General features: G+C 34.2%; 2 protein-coding genes across 2 annotated transcripts; one reads left to right on the top strand and one right to left on the bottom strand.

Moving 5' to 3' along the window:
• The first annotated feature begins 1007 nt into the window (after nt 1–1007).
• LOC136223222 (protein STRUBBELIG-RECEPTOR FAMILY 6) lies at nt 1008–7323 on the top strand. The gene is made up of 17 exons (XM_066011113.1): nt 1008–1417; nt 1496–1635; nt 3523–3655; nt 3759–3830; nt 3912–3977; nt 4072–4143; nt 4227–4298; nt 4462–4533; nt 4614–4679; nt 4797–4859; nt 4956–5260; nt 5365–5654; nt 5763–6034; nt 6113–6245; nt 6324–6460; nt 6549–6705; nt 6834–7323. The coding sequence occupies exons 2-17, from the start codon at nt 1536–1538 to the stop codon at nt 6984–6986; spliced, it is 2163 nt and encodes a 720-aa protein (XP_065867185.1). The 5' UTR covers nt 1008–1417; nt 1496–1535; the 3' UTR covers nt 6987–7323.
• Nucleotides 7324–13993: 6670 nt separating this feature from the next.
• Nucleotides 13994–18895, bottom strand: LOC136223221 (26S proteasome regulatory subunit 7A). The gene is made up of 10 exons (XM_066011112.1): nt 18730–18895; nt 18286–18367; nt 17081–17172; nt 16927–17004; nt 16666–16727; nt 16382–16526; nt 16020–16238; nt 15751–15932; nt 14518–14693; nt 13994–14431 (listed from the first exon to the last, which is right to left on the bottom strand). Exons 1-10 carry the CDS (start codon nt 18814–18816, stop codon nt 14274–14276), a joined length of 1281 nt encoding a protein of 426 aa, XP_065867184.1. The 5' UTR covers nt 18817–18895; the 3' UTR covers nt 13994–14273.
• Nucleotides 18896–20152: the final 1257 nt, after the last annotated feature.

Here is a 20152-nt window from a genome sequence, read left to right as displayed (position 1 = left end):
ACTTGGAAATTCTACAAGAGGTAAGTATATCGTGGAAACCCTTACATAGTATATATCTTTGATGTGATTATGTAATTTGATTCATGTTAATAATATTGAGCATGATTAATTGTGTGTTAGTCACCCAATAGTCCTTCAATTGGTATCATTTATTTAAATAGTAAATATCACTTTTTCTAATAGATTAGATGTAAGAAATACACATACTTGTTGGATGCTCGATGCCGCATCAGATTAAGAGATTAATTGACTACGTCTTAAGCGAGGAGTTGATGAAATTATCGGAACAATTTAAAAAAATTAGGAGGCCAATTTTTTTTTTATAGAAGTTTAAAAATCAATTGCCTACAATTTAGATAAATTAAACCACTATTGAAATAACATAAAAATTCATAAAATTCAGGAGTTAATGAAACTTTGTTCACCAAATGTATTAAATCAAAGAAATGGATTATTCATAATTGAGCGACTTATTCTTTAACCACTACCAAATTAAAGAATGAAAGATCCGTTAATTCTGACTTCATATAATCCCACTATACATATTCTGTTTCCAACACCTAATCTAACCATAATTATTGATTATCTCAACAAGATTCTTACACTCGCCCATAATTTCACTAAATAAATAAACAAACTATATTCTATAATCACTATCAGTCTCTGACATTCACTGTGTTGAATTCATTCTCATAAATAAACCCTAAATTTATCTTCTCATTCCTTTTGCCCCCTTTGTGTTTATTTTGGTTTTTAGTTAATAATCAGAAACTTTACTTAAACTAAAAAATCAATCCCAAAATCACAACTTTCTTTCTTCCCTTCCAACCTAAAAGAAAAAGGAAAACTTTTCAATTTACTCCAACACGGATTTGAATTCTCGTGACCTTGCCCCTTAAGTATGGCCAAATTGACAGTGACATTTTAATTACTAATGATAGCTCTTTTTTCATTCATTCATTCAACCAGAATCTTTATCTACCAATGTAAAAAAATAGGAATCTTGGAAAACCAAGAAAACCCCATTAATCTAAGTCCTTGTTTGAATGCTGCTTGACCAAGAAAACCCCATTAATCTAGGTTTTCAATACTTTAAGCTAAAAAAAAGAGAGGAGAGAGAGTGAGAGTTATGTCTACATGGGTAGCAGATACACCTACCAAAACAGTGGTGTGTATTTCTACATTACCATTTTTGTTTTTATTTTAATTTCTTTTCTGTTGTTTTGTACAGAAACCAAGGGAGATAAAACAAGAATTGGAGTAAGAGAGAGAAGGGGGTGAGAATGAATGTGATAATAAAATAAATAAAAATTGAGAGAAAGGGTATTTTTTTTTGTGGCTTTGGATTCTTCTGGCTAATCGTGCCTGCCAGCTTCAAGTTGGACTTGGAGGTTAGAGAGAGAGAAAAGAAATAGAGGTACGGTGGTGCTAAATGGTGAATAAAAAATGAATCTTTTTTATTATAAAGATTAATAAAAGAAAATAATACGAACAGGGTTGCTGGTCATTAGACCAAAAGGAGAGAGCTTGAGCTGATGATGATGATAATGGAGATTTGGGGAAAATTTGGGGGTTTTCTGATACTTCTAATCTGCATTTCTAGATGCATCAATGGTGACACAGATCCAAATGATGGTTAGTTTTTTTTTTTTTTTACTCTCTCTTCCTCTCTTTCTACTAATTTTTAATGGTTTTTTCTGAGTTTTCTTGCTTAGATTTGCATGTGCTGATAGTTGCCACATCTGCATTTCTTTTTCTTCTTTTGTTTCTGGTGGCTTCTTCATCACTACTTTCTTTGGACTGGTTGTGACCATAAAAAAAGAAAGAAAGAACCTGTTTTTGCTAGATTCATTTGCAGATTAACTGCTTTCTCTCTCCTCCTTTATTTTCTCAGTGCAAAGTGATTATACAACTCCGATAATCAGTTCTGGGTTGTGATAAAAGCTTCTGGCTTTGCCGGAATCTTCGATTTGAGACGGTAGTAGTGAATGTAAACATGAATTTATCGGCACTGGACAAAACAATTTGGGGGATTTCAGTTTTTGGGAGTACTGATGAATGTTTATCACTTAAAACCAAAATTGTGTGGCTGTTTGTGTATGAGAGAGAGAGAGAGAGAGAGAAAGAGAGAGAGAGAGAGAGATGTTGCTCCCATTGCCATTAAACTACCTGATTGATGATTATGTGATTGAGATGGATATGGTTAACTGGGGTTTGATAATTAGTGCCTGTTTGGTTCTCCTTTTTGTAATTTATTTTTACTCCAAAACAGTAGAATGGAAGTATTTGATTAGGATTGATGAACCGGGCTGAAGAGAGCTATTTCGGATGGAGAATCAGCGAATCAACAACACCGAACAACAAATAGCTGAATCAAACAGACTTTTAGTTTGTGATAAATGTGGGTTCAAGTGATTATTGAGGATCAAAGACTTTGTGGGTTCTTTGTTACTTTGCAGATTCTACCTAAGAGAATTTGTTGGATTGAAGCCAATTGTTTAACTTAGAATTGCACATCAAACTAAGGGTACGGTAGGGACCCGATTAATAGTTTTTCTGCTATTGACAAATTTGTACCTGATTCAGGATTTAGTGAAATCTGGACTGATTGCTCGCCTGCGTTGATTGTAGATTTCATTATTGCTTGATTTTTAACTGAACCATCCTTAGCTCTTGCCTGTTTCTGACTTCTAAATAAGTAAAGGACACTTCTTTGGTTTGAGGGGTAAAAGAAGCTTAGGGAGATGAAAAGTACAGAAATGGAAGGTCAAGGGACGGGATGTTTATAATTCGCTCATTCAGGAGAGAGATATAAGACACACAAGTGAATACTTTCTCTCACCATAGCCAACTTAAAGAGAAAACTTTCAAGGAGCCCTTTTCTTTTCAGTTTCAAAAAGAGTTGCGTTGTATCTTTCAGAAGTTCTAAACTTTGCTTTCAAATGCTACAATGTGGTGAAATGTATTCGTTGGTCCCTATAAGTGTTAACTTGTTCTGTTCTTTCGTTTGCTATCCACTTTTAATAACTATAACAGAAGTACAAGTCTTTGTGATTAGAGATTGCTTTTATATATAATTTTTAGGCGGAAAACGATGCTCAAATCCACTTTTTCTATTTTATAATGATAGTTTCTATATGTTTCGCATGAAAGGCAACCGTTCTACTGAACAAACCAAATCTATATTCTAAATGGTTCGTTTCTAGACTAATCCTCTTATACCAAATGTCCAAGGAAATAGAAAAATTAGCTTTCCTTGACCATCTGAATCTCCATATGTTTACTGGGAGCGCACAATGTGGATTGTCAATCTTCTTTCCACGTTCTGCTTCAAATGGCTTTTGCTATTAAGTTAATTAGATTGAAAAGCATTATCATGAAATGAACTGATTATGCGTGTGGATGCTGTTTTAGTGGTTATAATTTTCATTTCGGAGTATACATTGAAATTAAGAAAACTACGATTGATGGCTGTTTCGCTATTAACTGATGTATAATGTATATTTACCTTTTGATGTGCAGCTTCTGCATTAAGAACTATGTTTAGCAGTCTAAATTCACCTGGCCAACTGGCTCAATGGACTGCAAATGGCGGTGATCCATGTGGAGAATCCTGGAAAGGCGTCACTTGCTCAGGCTCGCGAGTTACTGAAATGTGATCCTTCTTGGCATCCTTGGTTTTTTTATACGCTGTATGTATATATGCATATATACATATAATCTTAAGGTTGTTTTTTCTTTTTTCTTTTTTTTGTCAGTAAATTATCCGGACTTTCACTTTCTGGATCAATGGGTTGGTCGCTCCAAAGCCTGACAGCATTAACGAACCTGTAAGATCAGTTTTCTTATTGTATACTTATCATTTGAGTATCAGTATGATTCGAGAAACTGACCCGCTATACTTTCTGCAGAGACATGAGTAGCAATACTCTTGCAGGTGGTATACCTTATGCACTTCCTCCAAACTTGACACAATTGTATGCTTCTCGTCAAAACTCGAAACTAATTGTTTAGTTTATTTATTTGTTTATGATTCTTTGATCATTCATATAATATGATTTTTTTACGCAGAAATCTTGCTAATAATCAATTTACTGGAGAGATTCCGTATTCTATTTCTGCAATGACAAAGCTTACGAATTTGTGAGTGAAGTCGAGATACTCTATAATGTTACTCATTCATTGCTCGAAAATGTAATAACTTTTTTGTTTGTCCTTCATCGTAGGAACCTCGGTCACAATCAGCTTAATCAATTGAATGATGGTTTGTTTTACAAACTGCCTTCGCTCTCTACATTGTGAGACATTCTTACACACTTCAAAATATCTTCTGTTCTTTATGTATTTTTAAAGTGGCTGTGTCGTTTTTTCTCGAGTATAAACTATAGTAAGCACATTAAGTTGCGTTTTGGAATTGAATGACGAGCATCAATAACATACACTGTACTACTACTACTACAGGGATATTTCTTTTAACCAACTTCCGAATAACCTACCGGACAGTTTTCGCAACCTTTCAAGCTTGACTGCGTTGTAAGATTCTGAATTACCGTATTAGAGTATGTCTATGTCTTGTATACTTTTGCTAAATTTGCCAATTTCTTGTTTCATAGGTATTTGCAGAACAACCAATTCACGGGGACTATTGACGTTCTTGCTAATCTCCCTCTTAAAGATCTGTGAGTAGTTAATTACCGTAGCGCTTACATTTATTACTCACCATCATATTAACTTTCTAGAAGTTAAACCGTGATAAGCCGTTCAGCCTTCAATATGTTTGCGCTTGCATTTTCCAGGAACGTTGCAAACAATCGTTTTACTGGCTGGGTTCCTGAACAGTTGAAGGGAATTAATATACTGTAAGCATGATACAAGACCAGAATCGTTCGATAGCGTTTTTTTTTTTCTTCAAATATAGAAACTTTTTACAAATTGAACGATAATCTGCATCACAGGAAGGATGGTAACAGTTGGAGCTCAGGCCCTGCACCCCCGCCTCCACCTGGTACTCCTCCAGCCCGCAGAAACCCAGGTCATAGTTCTGGTGGTGGCAAAAGCCCATCTAGTGGTAGTGATGACGGTGGAAGCAAAAAATCAGGAATAGGGGGCGGTGGTATAGCTGGAATAATCATTTCTATCTTGGTGGTTGCGGCTGTAGTAGCATTCTTTATTGTTAAAAGAAGATCCAAGAAGCGATCCCCAGATATAGAAAAGCTCGATAACGAGCCATTTGCTCCTCTTACATCAAATGAAGTCAAAGGTAGCCTGTTTTTCTAATCTCACATCCAACCGAGCACCGTTATTGATCGCCTGCATTGATCTTTCATTTTGACTTCTTTTTTCCCATTTTTGACTGTATTGCAGAAATGAAATCTGTACAAACTTCCTCCACCGCTGCCACTAAGACATTTGATACCACAGCTTCGTTTAATCTTAGACCCCCACCTAGTGACCGGCATAAATCTTTCGATGAGGCTGAGTCTCCAAAGATGCCGGTTGTTGTTGTCAAGAAGAAACCTGTTGCAGCTCCTATAGATGTGACATCGTATTCAATAGCAGACCTGCAGATAGCTACTGGCAGCTTCAGTATTGAGCATCTACTCGGTGAGGGATCTTTTGGACGTGTTTATCGAGCTCATTTCGATGATGGGAGGGTATGCTTTCTCACCCGTAACTCCACTTGAATATTTCAATTTAAAAGTTTCAAAGCTTTTCCTGGTTTTATGTTGACCTGTTTGTTCTTTTGTTCGATTATAATATAGGTTCTTGCTGTGAAGAAGATAGATTCGTCAACTCTTCCTGTTGACATGTCCGATGATTTTGTAGAGATGGTTTCAAAAATCTCCGAGTTGCATCACCCAAATGTGACTGAACTCGCGGGCTATTGTTCAGAGCACGGGCAGCACCTGCTAGTATACGAGTTCCATAGAAATGGATCACTTCATGATTACCTACATCTCCCAGATGAGTCCAACAAGCCGTTGATTTGGAATTCTCGTGTCAAGATAGCTTTAGGGACCGCCCGCGCACTAGAGTAAGTTCGGAAAAAAAAGTTCATTAACATAAACCTTTTTTTTCAAGATAGCTTTCGACTTAACAAGGGTTTTCTCAGGTATTTGCACGAAGTATGCTCGCCATCTATTATTCATAAAAATATCAAGTCAGCAAACATACTACTCGATACAGAGCTTAATCCACACCTCTCAGACTCGGGTCTTGCATGTTTTCTTCCAAATGCAGATGAGGTAAAGATCTTTGCATTTGCAGATTTACCTATCTAGATCCAATGCTGTAACGTTTTTGTTTCTTTTCGAATATTGCAGGTGTTGAACCGTGATGCGTCATCTGGATATAGTGCACCTGAGGTAGCCATGTCTGGTCAATATACTCTCAAGAGTGATGTTTACAGTTTTGGAGTCGTCATGTTAGAACTTCTCACCGGACGAAAACCATTTGAGAGGTGAGATATTGATGTACGACAACAGCATATCTTGGTAAGAAATGTAATGTAAGTAGTCACTGATCCTACCATTTGAATCATTTTACAGCTCAAGGCCAAGGTCCGAGCAATCTCTAGTTCGATGGGCCACACCACAGCTTCATGACATCGATGCTCTAGCGGAAATGGTTGATTCAGATCTCAATGGACTCTACCCTGTCAAGTCTCTGTCCCGTTTCGCTGACGTTATTGCTCTTTGCGTCCAGGTAACATATAATGTGGGATTATTCGTTATTCCACAATCTTATTCAATTGCACCAAGTTTAGGATAGGGGAGAGAACGGTTGCACTGTTCATCGTCCCAATTATACTCATTCTGACTATGTATTTGCAGCCGGAGCCCGAGTTCCGACCACCAATGTCAGAAGTTGTAGAGGCATTGGTTCGATTAGTGCAGCGAGCAAACATGAGCAAGAGAACAGTTGGAACTGATCAGGGAACATCGCGACCTGGTGGTGACAACCAAGATAACGAGTACATGTCGTAAAAGCGGAGCAATACTAATGATTGCTGGTTCTGAATATGATGATGATGTTAATTACAGGGCGAATCGTGAAGTTTAATGAACATAGATATTCTTTGCTTGAACTTTGATTTGGTTCAAAATACATGATAGAATTAGAAGGCTTTGATACTGTTAAAATGTTTTAATGTTGAGTTGAGCTAGCATTGCATTGTTAATGTCATTTGTGAAGAAATCTGATTAAATTTGGGTTGTTATAATTAGTGTAAGTTTGATTACCCCAATTCTTTCGTTTTACCTATTATATTTGTAAATGCAAAATCGTGGAATAAAAGTTTAGAAATCGGAGTTTTCTTAAATATGTTAGGTCCCTAGCTAATTAGTGCATTATCACAGCTCATAGATCTGTCCATACTCTTAAATGGTTCCTAATGAATTAAATACCATGGTCTAGAACATTAGCTTCCCTTTTTTTATTTTTATTTTGGGCAAATTTCAAATAAAACTCATGTGGTTTTACTAATTTTCAGATAAAGGATTATGGTTTACTTTTTGTCAAAACGAGGATTGAGGTTTCGCACTTTTAATAAAACAATGACATTTTGAATTAATGCTATTAAAACCATCTTTAACGATCTAAAAATGAAAATTTTCAAGAATTAAAGTTGTTCAATATCATATTTACTATGGAACTACATTTTCGATTTTCGAAAATCATCTTTCTTGGAACTTTCTCTCTCTAAACATTAACTTTCTCTCTCTTTATTAAACATCATTTAAATAATCTTAAAATAAAAAAGTTGAAGAATTAAAGTTGCTTAGAATATTAGTAGTTCTTAAAATATGTCATTTTTGAAGTCGTCAATGGTGATTTTTATAGTATCAATCGAAAAGTTCTTATTTTGCTAAAGTTGAAAACCTCAATACTCGTTTTGACAAAAAGTAAATCATAGTCCTTTGTCTAAAAATTAATAAACTACGGGAGTTTTATTTGAAATTTACCTTTTTTTTTTCTTTTAAGAATAATTAGCCTTTCCTTTTAATTACTCTATTTATTGAGGAAAAAAATCTGCTGTCCCAGCTTCCCTATCTCCTTCTCTGTCTCCCTTTTATTTGTTGACATGTGTCATCTTACTCCTAATCAGCTTAATAATTTCTAACCTTTGTTAATCATGAGTTAACTCTAATTTAGTTAACTTCCTTCATTTGAAGTCCTAATCTTTCACGTCTTCCTCTTTCTCTCTTTACAATCGTCTCTGCAACATCGTGAATTGATCTGTACATCATCCTTCACCCTTCCATGTCTTTCTCTTTCTGTATACATTTCATCAGCAAAATCCCTCTTCCATTAATTGATCTTTCTCTTCTAATTTTCTTTCTCTTCTTATTATAATACATTCCAATTTCATTCTATGTTTCTTCTAATTTGCTTATGGAAGGTGGAATTTATGTGCCATTGTTCTGGATTGCTGACCCAAATTATAGGTCGAAATATGCTGTTGAATTAGGTGGGATGTCAATACATTACTTCAAATAGTATAATTCCAACAATAATGCAGCAAACTTTAGGATTCATATTCTCCAATGTGAAATTGTGTTTGATTAGGGAAGAGAATGTTTGCAATTTGTTGTGGCATAATTGGGTATATGTTTTTGTTGTTTTTTTTTTTCTGTTTGTGGGCTTGATAGCCCGAGTTCTTTATTACTTGTAGTTATTTGTTTTTTTTTTGTGCTTAATAACACTTCTTACTCCTAAAAAAAATGCAGCACACATATGTTTCAGCTTATTTGGATTTTTTTAATACATTTTTATGACTTAGATGCACTTTTATGATTAAATGTTTTTGTTTTTCTTGTGACTTGAAATGGAAACATTGGTCTTATCATTGAAATGGAGAGATGAATTTTGAGTTATTTTCTCATTATGATTTGCTAGATTTTCCATTTAGGATTTGGAATGGATTTAATGAACTTTAGTTGCAGTTAATAGAATGGGAAATGAACCATTCCTTAGGAAAATGGATAAATTTTGAGATTGAAAAATCTGAAACTAGTTTTTGAAAAATGGGAAGTGATTCCTTAAATGAAGTTATAACAATTTTTTAATCGTACTATGGTGTTAACTCGGGTATCTTAGAATGCCATTTTTTTATGCCATAATCCCTACACTACACAGCCACTCGTCATTCAAGAAAATAAGACTAACAGTGAAGAACAAAGCCAAAGATCTTAGACCCAAGACTACATATCAGAACAGGTAACAAGCGGCTTAAGTGTTTCAAGCAGGGATATAGCCCAGCTTGGTCTCCAAATCCAACTCTGAAATTCTAAAATCAAAAAGGAAATATAGGCATAAGATGTATTTAACACTTGCAACACCAATAAAAATAATCCATTCTATAAAAGAAATGTTGATTTATCTGCAAATTTCGCTTATAATCAAACTAAATTCAATAAGTAATCAATTGAAATCTACCAAAATTTTATAAGAACAAACCAAAGTACAAATTAAATATTAAATAAAAAAAAAGAATAGACACGAGAAGAAGAGAAGCAGAAGAAACTGTTGGCTTTATTTTTTGCATTGTTCAGAAAAAAAATTCAGGCAAAATCAAAGCAAGATAACAACTTTGGCCATGACAGAATCATGTAACTAAAGAGGAAAAAAATGAGAGCAATAGATACAAGTGATCATGGAACAGATCAAAGGCTACGAATAAGGATGCTTCAAAAGTAATGCCAGGGCCGAATGTTAAGGCGAGTCCTCATTTTCCCCCTCTACTTTCTTCTTGTTCTTCTTCTTTAGAATCTGCTCCGGGAAAGGACATTCCTTGTCCATTTCAGGGTTGGCTCCAATCATCACAGCAACCGTCCCGTCTTTGAAAAATGGAGCTCCTACAAGGTCATAAGGGCGAGCATATGCATATGCATATGGTGGTCTCAAAATGGCCTTAATAACACACAGCTTCCTGGATTGTTTTCGGCAATAGTAATGATGAAACCCACCACTTTAAGCTCACTCCATTTTCATCACCACATCAAAATACAAGTTATAGAATAGTTAACAGAGTCCTAATATCTTATTCTATATATATTATGATAATGATACAACACTAGTAATAGTTATTAAAAAAATTATATGTTTCATTTTATGGCTCTAATGGTGGAAAATTTAATTCAGACACAAGAAATGACTCAAATTTGTTGAGAAAAACCAAGCCAACCTCATTTATTATGTGGGCACTTGGAATCTCATCAACATAGGACATGATCAACAAGTCATCATCTTCTATACCTGATATTCTAATAAGCATGTCAAAGATATCAAATGTCAGCCAGGAATCAATGTCTGAATCTACTTACACAAGGAGCAACAATTAGATGAACCAAAATCTAGCATCCTTGTTCACAAACTTGTTATCAGTCAAATATCAGTTTGCAGGATCAATTTCTTAGAGAAGATTGAAGAATGAAGAAGTAGAATATGAAATACTTTCATGTTTGGAAAGTAAGAAACCATTGCAGAAGAAAATAACTGAAAAAGAAAAAATTAGGAATCCTGTTAATTCAATTCAATCTCCTTTCCAATAACTAAAGATAAGCAAATGGTAATCTAGCTGTGATTTGATATTAATTGAAATAAAAATAGATAAAAGTTTAAAAAAGTTATCCTCCATTAACTCTCCTCCAAAATCCAAATTGTTTTTTATGACATTGTTATATGAATCATATTACAACAATACGGTTTCAATTATAGATTACCCAGTAGGAAGTGTACTAAAATAATTCCATAGTTCATCTTTAAATCGAGGAATGCCTCTTCATCATTCAATTCCTTGAGTCTACAAAAAAAAAAACTTCTTTCAATACCTGCTACTGCAACTCTCTATATCTTCCAACCAAAAACTCACACAACTAGTACAAAAGAAAACAAAATGGGAGTTTTTTTTATGGGGATTTAATCACTTGAGAAACACCGTCATACGAATCAGTTAGTTTAAAATATAAAAGAATAAAAAAAACTGGAGTCCATTTCCATGGAAAAGGGGAAAGCTAATTTTGCTTTGAAAGACATTGAAAGGAGTTAATATAGGCAAAATTGGAAGAGAAGGAAATCGTTATTGGAAGAAAAAGAAATTGGAAGAGGAAGAAGTATGTTAATCTTTCTTCCAAAAAAAAGTTTGTTAATCTAAAAATAGAGGTTGAAAGAGGAAGATCGAGAAGTTGAATCTTGGTCATCAGCAAGTTAATAATAGTTTTAACTAAATTAGAGTTAACTCATAGTTAACAAATGTTAGAAATTATTAAGCTGATTAGGAGTAAAAGAACACATGTCAAAAAATAAAAGGGGCACATAGAAGGGGATAGGGAAGTTGGGACAGTAGATTTTTTTCCTATTTCATTAATATATTTAAGCAAAATCCAAATTCTATTTTTCTTCTTCAGATTTCAATAAAGGTTATTTCTTTTTTTCAAATTTAGTTTTATCTTTAGGTTTTTTGGTAAATTACATACGTGGTATACAACCTTTACATGTTTTCACACTTTGGTGTACAACTTTTAATTTTGCACACTAAAGTGTACAGCCGGTAATTGTGACTGGTCAACCCAAAGTCAACATGCCACATCATCATTTTCATCCTGCCCATTATAAAAAGTGGGGCCCACTCCTTATGAAATTATAAAAATACCCTTTGCCTTTATATAATTACTAAAATGCCATTATCTTCTTCCAATTTTTCTCCATCTTTCTTTTTCCCTTTCTCTCTCTAAATCTTCTATCTCTAACTTCTCTCTAAGTGTTTCTCCTCTCTCTCTCCTCGCACCATTTTCTGCAAAGAATCAAACACCCAAATCAGTAAAATAATGCCTTTGATTTGGACCCTCTAATTCTAATGTTCGGAAATTAATTCACAATCCTCAATTAGAGTAGCACAAACTGAAACAAAACTTGGGTTATGAATATGAGAAACCACATCCGATTCAATTTCCATACTATCCAGACCCTGAAAGCTTCCCTGATTCCAAGAGCTTCACCCTCCCTTAGCTGGAAAACCCCTTCAACTCTAAACCAACCCAAATTATTTCTAATAACAGATGCGTCAACATTTAATTTAAACTGCATAGACGAAGGCTTTACCAGTAGTATTGGTGTACTGTTGATCTAAAACCATTTTCTTTACGCGAACTACAAGCAGCATTGAAGATAAGCTGGTTACATACCATCTGATTTCGACCATAAATGATCATTGCAAAGACTAAATTTATTAATAATCATAAAATTACAATGCAACTGTGTATATTACATTTTATTTTATTTTTGCAGGAGAATAAATGTTAGCTAAACCCCAAGGTTGAGCTAATTTGTGTTGGAGGTCCTTCACCATGAATGAAGCATTCGATTTGGAAGCCTCCCCTCCCCATATATATATATATTATTTTACTGATTTGGGAGTTTGATATTTTTTTTTTTTTTTTTTTTTGCAGAAAATGGTGCGAGGAGAGAGAGGAGATAGACTCACAGAGATGAGTTAGAGAGAGAAGATTTAGGGAGAGAAAGGGAAAGAGAAAGATGAGAAAAATTAGAGGAAAGAAAAAGACAATGGTATTTTAGTAATTATATAAGGGTAAACGGTATTTTTATAATTTCTAGGCTCCACTTTTTTATAATGGTTGGGATGAAAATGATGATGTGGCACGTTGATTTTGAGTTGACCGGTTACAATTACCGGATGTACACTTTAGTGGAAGGTCACCTGAAGTTTGTACATTTTAGTGTGCAAAATTAAAAGTTGTACACCACATATGTAATTTATCAGGTTTTTAGAAAATATATTAAATCTATTATTTATAACCTAGAAAGCACCGACAGGTTAATGTATCCGAGAAACAGATCTAGTGCATCTTGGAGAAACTAAACTAATCTCTTCTCTCCACTACATTCGGCTACACGGACCCAACACTGCAAAATAAGTCATTTATTTTTTCTTTCCTTTTTTAGTGGGACACATGGGAGCACTTAGGACACTTTAGGACATAGATTTCAAATTAATTAATATAGGGTTATTTTTTACTAATATTTTGGTGATACACAAAATTAAAATAAAATCCTCATAAAAAAATCAAAATTTAATAGAGAATATAGCAATGATCCCTTTTTTAATAGTTTAAAAGTATTAAATATTTATTTTTTACGAATTAGTGATGGATAAATATATATATTTCGGACACATTCGTATCATATTTTTTTGAAAAGTGTCATTTTCCTCACCAGTATGAATACCCATATCAGTGCTTCCTAGTTTCTAACTAATTAGATTTCAATTTGTGAATTTAACAATTTTAAATCTTTTTAAAACGAGTAATTTAATTCATTTTTTATAATTTATCTAATTATTGTCGACAAGTGACTTTGAAGTCCAAAAAAAACAGAAACAAAGGAACAGATGTAGAAACAAAGAAAAATATGTGATATAATGGAACAATAGAAACATCAACAAAAATGGCAGAAACAAAGGTATAGATGTGATATAATGGAACAAAGCGAGTAATATATTTCTACAGATCACATAAACACTCCTGTATGATTCTAAATGGATTAAATGCCGATTAAACTTAAAGTCGTGTACCATTAAGTCCTCCAAAAACCCAATTCAACCATCGCCTTTATACAAACAGCTAATAACAAACAGCTTATTACAACCGCAAACAACCAACATCTATTAGCTAACAGTTGAATCAAACAGACCCTTAATACACCTATATATGAATTGATTTCCGAAATGACCTAATACACCCATATATGAAAGATCAATGGCTCAATGTATCTAAATGAAAGATCGGGGCTTAATGCACCAAACAATGAAAGATTAGAGACTCAATGTGTCGAAATGAAAGATCGGGGGCTTAATGCACCAAACAATGAAAGATTAGGGACTCAATGTGTCTAAATGAAAGATCGAGAGCTTAATGCACCAAACAATGAAAGATCAGGGACCTCAAGATGCTTTTTGCCAAAAATAAATATCAAATGTCAAACTTTCTAACAGTTAATTTATGAGTAATCTTATTATGTATATAAAAATACACAGATTAAATATCAAGCTGAAAAGAGCACAAAAATAATCAAAGATACATTCAACTACGAAGGGAGTCAAGAAGCTATTGTTATCATGAAAACCCAACAAAATGTTAACTAGGCTTTGAACAATTTGACACCTGCATACAACTGTGTAAGTGGCTACTGAAAGAAAAACCATTCATCATTACAGATAACCACTTGGCCAAATTCATAATCTCCAGCAGAATTACTCAATTGTACACCATGTATTTTGGAGTCGCGCTGAACTTTTGATATCCTTTAATAACTTTATTAACAGCATCAAGAAAGTCTTTCTCTGTTACCGTCTTCCTCCGTGCCCGAATTGCATACATTCCAGCTTCTGTGCAGACACTCCTAATATCAGCTCCTGAAATGGAAAGTCATCAGAAAAGCTTCCAAAACATTAAATGCCAAATGACATTGGAGCAGTGGTATTTCTATTGTTGTTATTACCAGTTGAATTAGGACAAAGTCGAGCCAAAAGCTCAAATCTGATTTCCCTTTCACAGTTCATTGTTCGAGTATGAATCTTAAATATTTGAGTTCTACTTTCCAAATCTGGAAGCCCAAACTCGACCTTCCTATCTAGCCGTCCTGGACGCAGTAGTGCTGGGTCTAAAGTGTCGGGCCTGAAAGAGAATTCACATGTCACAATGTTTTGAGAAACTTATGAGGCCAAAGTAAAGTCACCGAATAAGTTTCAAAAGGGAAGTAATAAGTAATCAAAATGCATTAGATCAGTTGTTTGAAAGATTTGAAGATGCAGCAGAATGTCATATAGTAAAGACGAGACAAAAACACTGCACTAGAAATTACGAATTATGGATTGTAACTAGGAGTATTAATGAGCCAAGGTAGCTCGCAAACCATTCGACCTCAGCTCGGTCAAAACTCAGTGTTCGGCTTGATAGGACTCAGCTCGAGCTCAGGATTGGCTTGAGAAATTAACGAGCAACTTCCTTAATTTTGGCTTGAAAGCTCGCGAATACGCTCAATTATTTTTTAATTACTATATATATTTTTAATTTTTAATTCAAAAAAATAATAATTAATGCCCATGGTGAAAGCAAGAAAATTAGTAATTAGTCCTAGACTCTAACTCTCAACTAGCCGCAACTCACAACACCTAAAAAAAAGCATTCAATGGCTGCTTTGGGGTTTGGGCTAGTCCGAAAATTAGGAATGACAAGTTCAAAATACAAACCCTATAAGACTAATTTGTTTCCCCCTCCACAAGTTCTGTATCTCTCTACTGTGTGGACTATATTATAGATTTTTTTTTTATCCTATGCTACTTATTTTATGTATGAATGATGAATCTAGTCAAAGCTCGATAAAATCTCGGTCATGCTCGGTCAAAGCTCGATAAAAGCTCGGTCATGCTTGGTCAAAGCTTGGCTCGAGTCGAGACATTAACAAGTCAAATCTCAATAAAAGCTCGGTCATGCTTGGTCAAAGCTCGGCTCGAGTCGAACACTAACAAGTCAAAGCCCGATAAAAGCTCGGCTCGAGTCCAGACATTAACAAGCCTCAATTTGGCTTGTTAACACCCCTAATTGTAACAACCAAGATCGGATATATGCATGAAAAGGGAAAAAAATAGAGCAAAAAGCAGTTGGTGGTGCATGCTCAGACCATTGGCATTGACTATTGCGAAACTAAGTCTTGCATAATGCAAATTTTAACCTGTTTGTTGCCATAAGAACTTTAATGTTTCCACGGGCATCAAAACCATCAAGCTGATTCACAATTTCAAGCATTGTTCTCTGAACCTCATTATCTCCACCAACACCATCATCAAAACGTGCACCACCTATGGCATCAACTTCATCAAAAAATATAATGCATGCCTTTTTTGAACGCGCCATCTGTAAGTCAAAGAAGGAAAATATCCAATTATGAAAGATGATAAAAGAATGTATGAACTAACTGATAAAAGTCTGGAAAGTTTTTACCTGAAATAACTCGCGAACCATCCTAGCTCCCTCGCCGACATATTTCTGAACAAGCTCACTTCCAATTACCCGAATGAAGCAAGCATCAGTTCTATTAGCCACAGCTCTGGCTAAAAGTGTTTTACCAGTTCCAGGAGGGCCATAGCAGAGAACACCTTTAGGAGGATCAATACCAAGCTTCACAAATTTCTCAGGGTGAAGCATGGGCAGTTCAACAACCTATTACGAGCTCATAAATTAGAGTCTGCACATGCATTTGAAAGCTTTTAAAACCTACTACATAAAATAAAATTAAAGATAGCAAAGTAATAATTTTAATCAAAGAAATGAGAAAAACAAATAAGAGAGGGAGCTTGACACACTTCTCGCATCTTGTCAATCTGCTCCTTACATCCACCAACATCATTATATGTGACATCTGGTTTCTCCTCCACTGTCATCATGGTAACACTAGGATCAATCTTTGGAGGCAAAGGAATCTGAATCTGATATTTATTACGATCAACTCTGCAAGAAAAAGGACACAGAAATCATGCATTGGACAATCCAATAGAATGTTTAACCAGTATAAAATATGATCTGAAGCATCAGCAATAAATCAAATTTTCAATCTACGACATATACATAAAATATAAAGGAGACCTACCCGACACGCATGCCTTCTTCTATATCAGTTGGGGAGACCTTGTCGCCCAGCCCAACAACAAACTGCACAAAAAAAAAAAAAAAAAGCATGAGGTAGAAATAGATAGTAACAAATAGTTTCTCAGAATACAAAGTACTACCATGCAACAGGATCAGAGTGTGCAAGACAAAGTTAAAGTTCAAACCATCACCCACACCTCCCTCTTTAATGTAAAGATGGAGAGTGCTGTATATCTCATTATCACGAGGATTGAAAGGATACCTTTGCAATTTGTTTGACATTTATTACATATTTGGCATCTTCTGTGTTCGGACTTATTATTTTCGTACACCTTGCAACCTGGTAGAATAAGAAGTCAGCAACTCTGGAAAGCATGATACAACTATATAATAAATTTCCTTTGGTATATAAACACCTGAAGAGGTTGCTCCTCCTGCATCATCTGTTTGTCAGAAACAAGGTCCCACTGGCTGGGTGCAGCCAAACCAGTGTCTGATTCCTTGATACCTTTTACAATGTAAAGAAGTATTACAAAAAGAACAAAAAAAAAGTATTAACAATTAAACCATGCAAGCACATTTTAGCCAGGTTTTGTAGAATATAGATTGCAACAACGGTATCAAATTGCTCTGGAAATTTATTCCCTTGGACTGGAAATCAAATGCAATGATCCTACTTGCATGGAATTCAGAGGGTTTAAAAGTACGTTCCAGGTTAATATAAAAGCAAGAGCTCATCATAAACAATGAGTCAGGGACAACAAAACTGAGCAAATCATACAAGTAATTATAAATGGCTCCCAAGCATCATTCAAAGTCATCTAATAACCACATGAAGAACATCATATAAATGAAATGACTAATAGATCTTTCTTGAAAGAGATATAAAGAAGGGGTGATGAATCCGAAAGTGAGGGAGGCTGGGAGAAAAGATACTCATCTAATCATCAACTTGTACAGAAACTTTCTCCATTGCTTTTACAGTTCCAGTTTAAAATAAGTCCAAATCGAGGAGCAGATACTACACAAACATCTTAGTCATTACCTCTCAGAGATCTTTGTAGAAGATGTTGAAAGCATAAGAACTTAAAGAATAACAGCAAAAAGTCATGAAAATTGATCAATTATTTCAAGTTCCACAATGTGGCAAGGGTTGCGAGTTGCAGCATATACTCTTAACAGTTACCATACATAAAAAATGAAAAAGACAAATGCTATATGAAAATACAAATCCAGTAAATTGTTCCTTGTCCAAAAAAGGTATGCGTGACTCTCACCCAGTAAATTGCTTGCATAGATATAATTATACCAACATATGAATGTATGACATGAAAATTTTCACATAAAAGCTTAGGCATGTAGTATACTTGTTCTCATGGCACCATCACATTTATTTGTTAAGAAGCAATGGAAGCCAATACCCACTCAAAATTATCGGCAGTCATTTGAAACAAGTGGTTAGAGGAGCCTTAAGCAATTAAACAAGAAAAAACAGCAAATAAAACTTGAGCATTTAGAGCTTTCATAACTTCCTAAAGCTTAAATTTTTACCTCGATAGTCCCACAGTTATTGGTTGAATATGAATTACAATTAAATGAAGAGCAGAAAGCAGAAGCATACCACATAAATCATTGACTTTCTTAGCCATTTCTTTAATTTCCTTCTCAGCTTTCTTAATGCTTGTGGAATATGGTCCTAAACCCTGCACACGCAATTACATTTGTTTGAAGTTACATACAGTTTTCTTTGAATAAAAAAATTTACTAAAAATTATATTTAAAAACGAAAAAGGTAAGAATATTAGATGCATCTAAAATCAAGGATTACCCTGTACCAACTATGAAATGACCAAAAACGAACATTTTGACCTCACTCTCAAAGACAATATTACTCAATTAGAGATAAGAATTTCAAAACACAATTCAAATTCTTAGCTCGGAGAGCATCCAAATGAAAGCAGCAACAATTAATGGATAAACCGAATCGGAAGATCATATGAGGAAAGAAAGAGGTAATAGGGTTGGTAACCAGTAGAAATAAATAACAGAAAGAAAGAGAGATTACATAAGTTTTGAGCAGAGCAATATCATCTTCGTCGAGAGGGCGAGGGTTCTTCTCGTCCTTGATCTCATCTTCCGGCTCCGGCGCCATATTGATTTGGCTGCGGTGATCGGTTTCTTTGACTCTTTTGTTCGAATCTTGTTTCGCCGACTGACTAGGGATACCCTTGCACCCCTCCACCGTATAGAAGTACTTGGCTTATTTGGAGGGTTAAATGCAACATTGGTCACTGAACTTATACAGTTGTCTCAAAATGTTCACTCAACTTCAATTTGTTTCAATAAAATCACTCAATTTTGAGTTTTATTTCAATTAGATCACTCTAGCGATTTCAGTACTGAAAAAGCACCGAAATAATGATATAGGTGACTCGTCAGCATGAGTTAACTCAGATCTCTAACTAAAACAAAATGTAACAGTCACATATCAATTATTTTTATGAAAAAAAACTAAGTTTTATGTCTTTTTTTCATAAAAATAATCGACACGTGATAGCCAAGATGACACATACGGGGATGTTATGTGTCATTTCGGTTAGAGATCTGAGTTGACTCGTGTTGACGCGTCACCTACGTCATCATTTCGATACTTTTTAAACACTGAAATTGCTAGAGTTGCTTAATTGAGATAAAACTCAAAGTTATGTGATTTTATTGAGACAAATTGAAGTTAAGTGGCCATTTTGAGACAATCATATAGATTCAATGACCAATGGTACATTTAACCACTTATTTGGAATATCACAAAGTTGGATTTTATTTTTTTATTTAATAAATATTTAATTAAATTCCAACTATTAAATTTGTAAATAAGGTGCAAATACTCATCAATATTACAAAACAATAAATTCTCGAAGTTGAGTGGATAATCAAAATCCTACCTTAACACAATTTTTTTTTAGTATCCATCAAAATTAATAAATTACTCATTTAAATATAAATCAATAATAAAGACATAAAATAAAAATATTAATGATTGTGGTTTGATATTAGTTATTTAATGTTTGATATTACTGATATGTACCAGATATTTTTGGATAAAGCGATATATAAGAATAGTTGATACGTCAAAAATCGAAAATCCAATCAACAGATGATAAATTAAGTATTAATTGATTATTTTTTTAAAAATAGTTATTTTCAATTTTTTTAATATACTTTTTATTTCATATTTAAAATTAAAAAACAAAAAGTAGTTACAAAATGAAATCAAAATAGTAGTTAATAAATTAATCATACATAAATTGAAAAGAGTATTAGAGTTTTCATGTTTCCTTTTCGTCTTCTCACTCTTCCGTAATAGTTAGGTGTGATAATGCATGCTACTTAATATATGAAACATTCTATATTTGGATACATTTGAACATTCTCTCATGTTGATATAGAGGCTACGAAATGTTTCATGGATGATTTGGAGAAAAGGGTTT

Source organism: Euphorbia lathyris, chromosome 3 (assembly GCF_963576675.1).
Source record: "Euphorbia lathyris chromosome 3, ddEupLath1.1, whole genome shotgun sequence".
Classification (NCBI taxonomy): Eukaryota; Viridiplantae; Streptophyta; class Magnoliopsida; order Malpighiales; family Euphorbiaceae; genus Euphorbia; species Euphorbia lathyris.
The sequence above is the reverse complement of the archived record's forward strand: the minus strand, read 5'-3'. Positions and strand labels throughout refer to the sequence as shown.